Source organism: Thalassophryne amazonica, chromosome 7 (genome assembly GCF_902500255.1).
Source record: "Thalassophryne amazonica chromosome 7, fThaAma1.1, whole genome shotgun sequence".
NCBI lineage: Eukaryota > Metazoa > Chordata > Actinopteri > Batrachoidiformes > Batrachoididae > Thalassophryne > Thalassophryne amazonica.
The window spans coordinates 98,962,321-98,974,517 of NC_047109.1; the positions used below are offsets into that span (position 1 = coordinate 98,962,321).

General features: G+C 44.6%; 1 protein-coding gene across 2 annotated transcripts in view; it reads right to left on the reverse strand.

Annotated features, from left to right (window-relative positions):
• The window catches only part of LOC117514664 (F-actin-uncapping protein LRRC16A-like), a 203,485-nt gene that overhangs the window by 68,063 nt on the left and 123,225 nt on the right, over positions 1 to 12,197 (reverse strand). For both annotated transcript variants that reach the window (XM_034175232.1, XM_034175233.1), the window contains exons 9-10: positions 7,328 to 7,401; positions 4,539 to 4,614 (exon numbers count right to left, since the gene is read on the reverse strand). In XM_034175232.1, the coding sequence (XP_034031123.1) occupies positions 4,539 to 4,614; positions 7,328 to 7,401 (150 nt within the window). The remainder of the gene's footprint in view (positions 1 to 4,538; positions 4,615 to 7,327; positions 7,402 to 12,197) is intronic.

Consider the following 12,197-nt stretch of genomic DNA (forward strand, 5'->3'; position numbering starts at 1 on the left):
CTACGAGCATTCTGACAGTTAGTGTGACTCGGGGGTGTTGACTCATTTAAACTAACATATTCATCCTGCTGTAACCAGGTTTCTGTTAGGCAGAATAAATCAATATGTTGATCAATTATTATATCATTTACCAACAGGGACTTAGAAGAGAGAGACCTAATGTTTAATAGACCACATTTAACTGTTTTAGTCTGTGGTGCAGTTGAAGGTGCTATATTATTTTTTCTTTTTGAATTTTTATGCTTAAATAGATTTTTGCTGGTTATTGGTAGTCTGGGAGCAGGCACCGTCTCTACGAGGATGGGGTAATGAGGGGATGGCAGGGGGAGAGAAGCTGCAGAGAGGTGTGTAAGACTACAACTCTGCTTCCTGGTCCCAACCCTGGATAGTCACGGTTTGGAGGATTTAAGAAAATTGGCCAGATTTCTAGAAATGAGAGCTGCTCCATCCAAAGTGGGATGGATGCCGTCTCTCCTAACAAGACCAGGTTTTCCCCAGAAGCTTTGCCAATTATCTATGAAGCCCACCTCATTTTTTGGACACCACTCAGACAGCCAGCAATTCAAGGAGAACATGCGGCTAAACATGTCACTCCCGGTCCGATTGGGGAGGGGCCCAGAGAAAACTACAGATAATCCAGCCAATTATCTGACACCTTTTGAATATTAATAAATAAGTCATCTGGCATCTGTCCCATTCATTCAGTCCAATGACCTCTGAAGTCTTTTTTTTTTTTTTTTGCCAGCATCATGTTCTCTCCTTGATGCATATCTCAACTTAGACTTCCTCATAATTTATTCTTGTTTCATTTGGCTGAATTTCAAAAACATCTCAAGCATGCCCAAAGTCAACTACAGATTCTGCTCATCTCTTACATTTCTGCACAGTAACAGCATTGAAATGCAGCGAGACAAAAGGAAACCCCTTGAAAAAACACCAATAGCAGGTATTGTGCTGCACAGTATTGACACCTGGTTTCCAGCGTGGGGAGGGCAGGGATTCTGCTATGAGGTAGCCAAAATTAGAAGTGCACATTACTTTTAGGAGTCTTAGTCATTGTGGTGTTGAGGTCATTTTTTCTTATTATTTGAGTTCTGCTGTAGTTTGCAGCCATTGCTCCTTTATTTTTGGTCCTCAGCCAGTCTTTAGCTTCCCTGCATGGGTCGTAGCTACAAATGCAAGGCTTTAAGAAATAAAACATTGGGACCCACAGGTGTAGACAATAACTATGATGCATGCCTGTTTTTTACACCCCTATTCCACAGGATACTCTTTTACTAAGATTGGACATGATCCAGAAAAAGTGCAAAAATGGGATGAAATGGCTTAATGTGGTTTGCCTCCTAACAGGCTGACTTATAAGAGCAGACCTGGCAATCTGCCCAAAAAAAGAGCTGCACCCTCACCCACAACGCCAATGCGAACGCTTCAGCTTCAAATTTTTACCTCAGTGGAGCATGATCAAGTTTCAAACTGTAGTCACTACGAGTACCCTGTTTAAAGAAGTTTCAACATGATTGAAGCCATTAAGACTATGAAGTTACCACATACCACATTGACCAAGTTACCACATACTATCAATGATTTTTGGAATATGGATGAAATTTTTGAACATTTGAAAACTTGGATCCTGATTTCAAATCTGGTGCTGATGATGGATGTAACGACTATGTACACCAAGATTTTTCAAGATCTGACAGACAGATCAAGAAGTTACTGCTGTGCTTCAAAACATGCCCCAATATGGTATTCAGGATTAAACGGGAAAGAACTGTGCTCTGTGGAATAGCACTGTTATGGAAGGATCATTCAACCAAAATGCAATGCAGTAACTGTCCAAAACATGAGTTTGTAACTATCAGAATGTAGAAATAAGCATGGACTCATTCACTGGATGGTGAGTGTACACAAATGACGGGATTTTAAAATTCAGGATAAACTGCACTGGCATGAGACTGTGACAGAGGCGTGAGATAATAGTCGGCACTGAGGAAGCTGCGTGTGGTAACTGGAGAGACATATGTTGGTAATGGAGTGCCGCAGAGAGCAACAGCCCAAAACACTGAGCGCTTTTGTCAGGCCCGGATTAGGAGTCTTATCACACTTGAACATTCAACTGATCCTCTGTCAACAGACAGGAAAGGAAGACTGCAGAAACAAAGGGAAAAACACTCTCGACAGACACATACACATGGCTCTACAAACAGAAAAATGTAGGAGGTGATACATACACGGAGGAACATAAGGTGACAACGCAAGACAATGTGAGAGGAACAACATACTGGATTACAGGGAGAGATGGAAAAAAGGGATGTGATGATATGGATGTGAAATGTCTTCACTTTAAAATAAAGGCAACAGCAAAACTGATACAATTTCAATTAAAAAACAAACAAACAAAAAAACAGTGTAATGTATACAGTTCCAAAGACAGCGCGAAAATAAATTACGAATTTTGCTTTGATCAAAATGTGACATTTTGTTTCTTCCACTAGAAAGGAAAATTTGTCTGGAGTAGACTGAGCAGGTAGCCGAGTGCATAAGGAGCTGGCCTGTCAACATGAAGACCAGGGTTTGAATCCTGATCATGCTACATGTCTGTGTCCTTGGACAAGACACTTCATCTACAGTGTCTTCAGTCCACCCAGCTGTAAATGGGTACTGGCCTCAGTTAGGGAAGAAACCTACTTCAGGCTGGCATCCCGTACAGAGGAATCATAAACTCCAATCTGCTGGTAGCTACAGAATCTGGAGATAAGCACCAGCACCAATGGGCCTCAGGGCCTACACAGGACTTACTTTTACTATATGGAATATATGAAGAAGGTCCCAGGGATTTACACCTATGCAGGTCAGACCTGGAACCATGTACTGGTACCACAAGTAACCATATCCACCAGATACCCCAGTACTGTTTGGCAACCACCCACACAGAACACCAATCAATTACTTACCTCCAAAAAGTACCTACCGTATTTTCTGTAGTATAAGTTATTATTATTGTTATTATTATTATCATTATTATAAACGGTAAACAGACTGCATTTATATAGCACTTTTCCATCTGCATCAGACGCTCAAAGGGCTTTACAATAATGCCTCACATTAACCCCAATGTCAGGGTGCTGCCATTCAAGGTGCTCACTACTCACCGGGAGCAAGGGATTAAGGACCTTGCCCAAGGGCCCTCAGTGATTTTCCGGTCAGGCTGGGATTTGAACCGAGGATCCTTTGGTCTCAAGCCCAATGCTTAACCACTAGACCATTACCTCCCCTAATCACAAATTATTAATCACAAACAGGTGATTTTTCGGTATTTAATTTAACCTTTATTTAACCAGGTTAGTCCCATTGAGATCAAGACCTTTTTTTGCAAGGGAGACCTGGACAATTATAAAGTTTCCAATCCACCTAACTTGCATGTCTTTAAATTTGTGGAGGAAACCGCAGCACCCGGAGGAAACCCACACAAACACGGGGAGCACATGCAAATGCCACAGGTGGGAAATCAAATCCATGACCTTCTTGCTGTGAGTCAACAGTACTAACCACTAAGTCACTGTGCTGCCACAATACAAGCTGCACCTCAGTACAAGTCGTAGAACCTAGTTAAAAACAAAAAACCCCTGTGAGTTATGCAATATTTATTTGCTGCAGTTAGGTGATCCAGGGGCGTCCCCATGGCCTTGTACAGCTGTTGGAGTCCCCAACACTGAGGCACCTGTGTGATGAATCGTGCACAAACAAAAACAACACACGGCCACAGTGTTGCTATTGATGAACTTATTTAATTAATCAACAACTATTTTTGTTAATGGACTAAAAATTTCAGTATTTTTTTTTTTAAATCCAGATTCTCTAATTTCAGTTTTACAAACATGAATATTTTTTACTTTATTTGACCACTTTTTTTTTTACTCCTCTCTGGGAGTAAACTGAACATATTTGGGTTGTGGGCAAAACAAAACGTAAGTGGACAAAACAAGGCATAGTAGTCTTCAGCTCTGGAAAACACTGAACTTTTTCATTGTTTTGTGACACTTTAAGGAACCAACAACTAACAGATCAATCGATCGATTCGTTTCTGGATTAAGGGATTATGAAAATAACTTTTAGTAGCAGACATGTTTGCGACTGATGTTCTCAAACAATGCAAGTTAAGTAATACGCCTCCTGCGAGTATCCATATGTAACCACGCCTTTGGCACAGTCTTTCCAGCAGTACTCAAGGTATTCTCAGGACAGATGGAGTACAAAAAACAACCGCTCGTTGCTTTTTGTCACTGGTTGTTGTCCACTTCTCACAACCATAAAGTAAAACTAGAAGCACCAGGACCTTCAAGAGTTGGACCAACACAGTATGACGTACCATGGTGTGGTGGACAACAACAGGTCAAGAGAACTGACCAAGTCTTCCAGTTCACTGTGCACGGTCTTAAACAGTGTGAAGGTAGAAACCCCCCTGAGGACAACAGCATTTTCCGAACAGAATAAAATTAGCGGAAAAAGATAAAAATTGTGAAAGAACAGTAACTCACCAGTTTATAATCCTTGGTGGAGAGTTTGCTGAACCACTGGTTAAACTCCAGCACTGCTATAATGGGCATTAGATCCCTGGGAGAAGAAACATATTGCAAAGACATAATGTCTTACTTGTAATGATTTCTCTTATTTCTGTTACTTTATCATCAGTACTGCATCACCAGAATATTACATTACATATGTTTTTTTTTCCCTCCCCCTCTAGCTGCCACCTTATCGTGGTGGGGGAGCTTGCGTACCCGGATGATCCTAGGAGCTATGTTGTCGGGGGCTTTGTGCTCCCTGTAGGGTCTTCCAAGGCAAACAGGTCCTAGGTGATGGGTCAGACTAAGGGCAGTTCAGAACCTCCATGACCAGTAAAAGATCAAGGACAGAGACGTCGCCCAGTATGGCGGAGCCGGGGTCCCACCCTGGAGCCAGGCCTGGGGTTGGGGCTGGCTCGGCCGGGCTCAGCCCGAAAGAGTGATGTGGGCTGCCCTCCTGTGGGTTCACCACCTGCAGAGGGGGCCATGGGGGTCGGGTGCAGAGAGGATTGGGTGGCGGTCGAGGGCGGGTGGCCCGGCGGCCCGGTCCATGATCACAGCCCCTGGCTGTTGGGACGTGGAATGTCACCTCTCTAGGGGGGAAGGAGCCTGAGCTTGTGCGGGAGGTTGCGAGATACCGACTAGAGATAGTCGGGCTCACCTCCATGCACAGCTTGGGCTCTGGTACCCAACTCCTGGAGAGGGGCTGGACGCTTCATTTTTCTGGCGTCGATGCAGCTGCTCGTAGCTGTGGTCACAAGGTCTCTGGTGCCTGTCGCGGCGGCAATCCCCGAACCCGGTGGTGGACACTGGAAGTAAGGGATGCTGTCAAGCTGAAGAAGGAGTCCTACTTATCTTTGTTGGTAGGTGGGACCCCAGAGGCAGCTGACAGGTCAGGCAGGCCAAGCGTGCCGCAGCCCGTGCGGTCGCAGAGGCAAAAACTCGGGTCTGGGAGGAGTTCGGGGAGGCTATGGAGGAGGACTATCGGTCGGCCTTGAAGAGATTCTGGCAAACCATCCGATGCCTCATGAGGTGGAAGCAGCTCTCCACCAGCACTGTTTACGGTGTGGGTGCGGAGCTGTTGACCCTGACTGGGGATGTTGTCGGGCGGTGGAAGGAGTACTTCAAGGATCTCCTCAATCCCATCGTCACGTTTTCCGAAGAGGAAGCAGAGAATGGGGACTCAGAGGCGGACTCATCCATTACCCAGGCCGAAGTCACCAAGGTAGTTAGAAAGCTCCTCGGTGGCAAGGCTCCTGGGGTGGATGAGATCCGTCCTGAGTACCTCAAGTCTCTGGATGTTGTGGGGCTGTCTTGGCTGACTCGCCTCTGCAACATCGCATGGCGATCAGGGACAGTGCCTCTGGATTGGCAGACCGGGGTGGTGGTCCCTCTGTTTAAGAAGGGGGACCGGAGGGTGTGTTCCAACTATAGGGGGATCACACTCCTCAGCCTCCCCGGTAAGGTCTATTCCAGAGTAATGGAGAGGAGAATTCGACCGATGGTCGAACCTCGGACTCAGGAGGAGCAGTGTGGTTTCGTGCTGGTCGTGGCACACTGGACCAGCTCTACACGCTCCATCGGGTGCTCGAGGGTTCATGGGAGTTCGCCCAACCAGTCCACTTGTGTTTTGTGGATATGGAGAAGGCGTTCGACCGTGTCCCTCGGGGCGCCCTGTGGGGAGTGCTCCGGGAGTATGGGGTCCTTTGCTAAGGGCTATCCGGTCCCTGTACGACCGCAGCAGGAGCTTGGTTCGCATTGCCGGTAGTAAGTCAAACCTGTTTCCAGTGCACGTTGGCCTCCGCCAGGGCTGCCCTTTGTCACCGGTTCTGTTCATTATTTTTATGGACAGAATTTCTAGGCGCAGCCAGGGTGTAGAGGGGGTCTGGTTTGGGAACCACAGAATCTCGTCTCTGCTGTTTGCGGACAATGTGGTTCTGCTGGCTTCATCAAATCAGGACCTTCAGCGTGCACTGGGGCGGTTTGCAGCTGAGTGTGAAGCGTCCGGGATGAAAATCAGCACCTCCAAATCCGAGGCCATGGTTCTCGACCGGAAAAAGGTGCTTTGCCCTCTTCAGGTCGGTGGAGTGTCCTTGCTTCAAGTGGAGGAGTTTAAGTATCTCAGGGTCTTGTTCACGACTGAGGGACGGATGGAGAGTGAGATCGATAGACAGATCGGTGCAGCATCTGCAGTGATGCGGTCGCTGTATCAGACCGTCGTGGTGAAGAGAGTAGGGGGCAAAAGCTCTCGATTTACCAATCGATCTACGTTCCGATCCTCACCTATGGCCATGAGATTTGGCTCATGACTGAAAGAACGAGATCGCGAGTACAAGCGGCTGAGATGAGTTTCCTCCACAGGGTGGCTGGGCACTCCCTTAGAGATAGGGTGAGGAGCTCGGTCACTCGGGAGGAGCTCGGAGTCGAGCCGCTGCTCTTCCACGTCGAAAGGAGTCAGTTGAGGTGGCTGGGGCATCTTTTCCAGATGCCCCCTGAACGCCTCGCTGGAGAGGTGTTCCGGGCACGTCCCACTGGGAGGAGGCCCCGGGGAAGACCCAGGACACGCTGGAGGGACTACATCTCTGGGCTGGCTTGGGAGCGCCTTGGGGTTCCCCTGGAGGAGCTGGGGGAGGTGTGTGTGGATTGGGAGGTCTGGGTGGCTTTGCTTGAGCTGCTGCCCCCACGACCCGACTCCGGTAAAAGCAGAAGAAAATGGATGGATGGATGGATATTTTTTTTCTTTCTGATATTAACACACTCACCTGTTCTCCAGATGGCTGAAATCTTGCAAGTTTAGTTCTCTGGAGTCTTGTGTAAGATAGATTGTGTCCACATCCTAGAAGAGAAACATTCGGCAACCAACATAGTGCATCAGAAAAGAAAAAAATTAAATGAACAATGAGCTATGTATACAGAACAAAATAACTACTCTCTCGAATCTCAGTATACTGGGTATTATGGACTACCGATCAAGTTCCACCAAAATTTTAATTCAGTTTATAATCTGTACACCTCACCCTGTTGAAAAGGTGTGAACTGTTTGGCTGGGTTCATGTAATATAAGGTTGCACTTGTAAATCCTGCAGATGTTCATGAACCAAAACACTTGCAAATAGTATAGTTTTTAAAGTAGCTGTCACTTTCAGGTAGGGACCCCCAAATTGTTCCACAATGTGGGCAGGAGTGTTTTTTTTTTAAATTATACAAATGGTACTGTGCTGACGAGTGAGGAGAGTGTGTTGAGAAGGTGGAGGGAACATTTTGAGGAGCTGATGAACGAAGAAAATGAGAGAGGAAAAGGTTGGATGATGTGGAGAGAGTAAATCAGGAAGTGCAAGAGAAGAGTAAGGAGGAAGTGAGGACAGCTATGAAGAGGATGAAGAATGGAAAGGTTGGCTCTCACTGCGGTATTGTATCACTTCCTGTTCCGGAGCACAGCGGTGTTTTGCTGTATCTGTTAGCTGTTTAATCTGCGCAGTTAGATTGATCTAGTTAACTAGATAACGATTTGTTTCACAGTGTAATCTTCACGTGCCTTAACTAAAGCACTCCTCTGCTGAATCACCTCTAAATTATTTACACATTATTCACTTTGTGTGTTTTTAGGAATCCGCTAGCTTAGTGGATTCCTAAAAACCAGCTCTTAGCCGGTTTAGCATGGCGGCTTCTCCCGTCTCTCCTGCACTTTTCTGCTCTGGGTGTGAAATGTTTAGTTATTCCTCGGCCTCCTTTAGCAGTAATGGTACTTGTAATAAGTGTAGCTTATTCGTAGCGTTGGAGGCCAGGCTGGGCGAATTGGAGACTCGGCTCTGCACCGTGGAAAAATCTACAGCTAGCCAGGCCCCTGTAGTCGGTGCGGACCAAGGTAGCTTAGCCGCCGTTAGTTTCCCTCTGGCAGATCCCGAGCAGCCGGGAAAGCATGCCGACTGGGTGACTGTGAGGAGGAAGCGTAGTCCTAAACAGAAGCCCCGTGTACACCGCCAACCCGTTCACATTTCTAACCGTTTTTCCCCACTCGACGACACACCCGCCGAGGATCAAACTCTGGTTATTGGCGACTCTGTTTTGAGAAATGTGTAGTTAGCGACACCAGCAACCATAGTCAATTGTCTTCTGGGGGCCAGAGCAGGCAACATTGAAGGAAATTTGAAACTGCTGGCTAAGGCTAAGCGTAAATTTGGTAAGATTGTAATTCACGTCGGCAGTAATGACACCCGGTTACGCCAATCGGAGGTCACTAAAATTAACATTGAATCGGTGTGTAACTTTGCAAAAACAATGTCGGACTCTGTAGTTTTCTCTGGGCCCCTCCCCAATCGGACCGGGAGTGACATGTTTAGCCGCATGTTCTCCTTGAATTGCTGGCTGTCTGAGTGGTGTCCAAAAAATGAGGTGGGCTTCATAGATAATTGGCAAAGCTTCTGGGGAAAACCTGGTCTTGTTAGCAGAGACGGCATCCATCCCACTTTGGATGGAGCAGCTCTCATTTCTAGAAATCTGGCCAATTTTCTTAAATCCTCCAAACCGTGACTATCCAGGGTTGGGACCAGGAAGCAGAGTTGTAGTCTTACACACCTCTCTGCAGCTTCTCTCCCCCTGCCATCCACTCATTACCCCATCCCTGTAGAGACGGTGCCTGCTCCCAGACCACCAATAACCAGCAAAAATCTATTTAAGCATAAAAATTCAAAAAGAAAAAATAATATAGCACCTTCAACTGCACCACAGACTAAAACAGTTAAATGTGGTCTATTAAACATTAGGTCTCTCTCTTCTAAGTCCCTGTTAGTAAATGATATAATAATTGATCAACATATTGATTTATTCTGCCTAACAGAAACCTGGTTACAGCAGGATGAATATGTTAGTTTAAATAAGTCAACACCCCCGAGTCACACTAACTGTCAGAATGCTCGTAGCACGGGCCGAGGCGGAGGATTAGCAGCAATCTTCCATTCCAGCTTATTAATTAATCAAAACCCCAGACAGAGCTTTAATTCATTTGAAAGCTTGACTCTTAGTCTTGTCCATCCAAATTGGAAGTCCCAAAAACCAGTTTTATTTGTTATTATCTATCGTCCACCTGGTCGTTACTGTGAGTTTCTCTGTGAATTTTCAGACCTTTTGTCTGACTTAGTGCTTAGCTCAGATAAGATAATTATAGTGGGCGATTTTAACATCCACACAGATGCTGAGAATGACAGCCTCAACACTGCATTTAATCTATTATTAGACTCAACTGGCTTTGCTCAAAATGTAAATGAGTCCACCCACCACTTTAATCATATCTTAGATCTTGTTCTGACTTATGGTATGGAAATTGAAGGCTTAACAGTATTCCCTGAAAACTCCCTTCTGTCTGATCATTTCTTAATAACATTTACATTTACTCTGATGGACTACCCAGCAGTGGGGAATAAGTTTCATTACACTAGAAGTCTTTCAGAAAGCGCTGTAACTAGGTTTAAGGATATGATTCCTTCTTTATGTTCTCTAATGCCATATACCAACACAGTGCAGAGTAGCTACCTAAACTCTGTAAGTGAGATAGAGTATCTCGTCAATAGTTTTACATCCTCATTGAAGACAACTTTGGATGCTGTAGCTCCTCTGAAAAAGAGAGCTTTAAATCAGAAGTGCTTGACTCCGTGGTATAACTCACAAACTCGCAGCTTAAAGCAGATAACCCGTAAGTTGGAGAGGAAATGGCGTCTCACTAATTTAGAAGATCTTCACTTAGCCTGGAAAAAGAGTCTGTTGCTCTATAAAAAAAAGCCCTCCGTAAAGCTAGGACATCTTACTACTCATCACTAATTGAAGAAAATAAGAACAACCCCAGGTTTCTTTTCAGCACTGTAGCCAGGCTGACAAAGAGTCAGAGCTCTATTGAGCCGAATATTCCTTTAACTTTAACTAGTAATGACTTCATGACTTTCTTTGCTAATAAAATTTTAACTATTAGAGAAAAAATTACTCCTAACCATCCCAAAGATGTATCGTTATCTTTGGCTGCTTTCAGTGATGCCGGTATTTGGTTAGACTCTTTCTCTCAGATTGTTCTGTCTGAGTTATTTTCATTAGTTACTTCCTCCAAACCATGGCTTTTAAGGTGGCAGTAATTAAACCATTACTTAAAAAGCCATCACTTGACCCAGCTATCTTAGTTAATTATAGGCCAATTTCCAACCTTCCTTTTCTCTCAAAAATTCTTGAAAGGGTAGTTATAAAACAGCTAACTGATCATCTGCAGAGGAATGGTCTATTTGAAGAGTTTCAGTCAGGTTTTAGAATTCATCATAGTACAGAAACTGCATTAGTGAAGGTTACAAATGATGATCTTATGGCCTCAGACAGTGTACTCATCTCTATGCTTGTTCTGTTAGACCTCAGTGCTGCTTTTGATACTGTTGACCATAAAATTTTATTACAGAGATTAGAGCATGCCATAGGTATTAAAGGCACTGCGCTGCGGTGGTTTGAATCATATTTATCTAATAGATTACAATTTGTTCATGTAAATGGGGACTCTTCTTCACAGACTAAGGTTAATTATGGAGTTCCACAAGGTTCTGTGCTAGGACCAATTTTATTCACTTTATACATGTTTCCCTTAGGCAGTATTTTTAGACGGCATTGCTTAAATTTTCATTGTTACGCAGATGATACCCGGCTTTATCTATCCATGAGGCCAGAGGACACACCAATTAGCTAAACTGCAGGATTGTCTTACAGACATAAAGACATGGATGACCTCTAATTTCCTGCTTTTAAACTCAGATAAAACTGAAGTTATTGTACTTGGCCCCACAAATCTTAGAAACATGGTGTCTAACCAGATCCTTACTCTGGATGGCATTACCCTGACCTCTAGTAATACTGTGAGAATCTTGGAGTCATTTTTGATCAGGATATGTCATTCAATGCGCATATTAAACAAATATGTAGGACTGCTCTTTTGCATTTACGCATTATCTCTAAAATTAGAAAGGTCTTGTCTCAGAGTGATGCTGAAAAACTAATTCATGCATTTATTTCCTCTAGGCTGGACCATTGTAATTCATTATTATCAGGTTGTCCTAAAAGTTCCCTGAAAAGCCTTCAGTTAATTCAAAATGCTGCAGCTAGAGTACTAACAGGGACTAGAAGGAGAGAGCATATCTCACCCATATTGGCCTCTCTTCATTGGCTTCCTGTTAATTCTAGAATAGAATTAAAAATTCTTCTTCTTACTTATAAGGTTTTGAATAATCAGGTCCCATCTTATCTTATGGACCTCATAGTACCATATCACCCCAATACAGCTCTTCGCTCTCAGACTGCAGGCTTACTTGTAGTTCCTAGGGTTTGTAAGAGTAGAATGGGAGGCAGAGCCTTCAGCTTTCAGGCTCCTCTCCTCTGGAACCAGCTCCCAATTCAGATCAGGGAGACAGACACCCTCTCTACTTTTAAGATTAGGCTTAAAACTTTCCTTTTTGCTAAAGCTTATAGTTAGGGCTGGATCAGGTGACCCTGAACCATCCCTTAGTTATGCTGCTATAGACGTAGACTGCTGGGGGGTTCCCGTGATGCACTGAGTGTTTCTTTCTCTTTTTGCTCTGTATGCACCACTCTGCATTTAATCATTAGTGATTG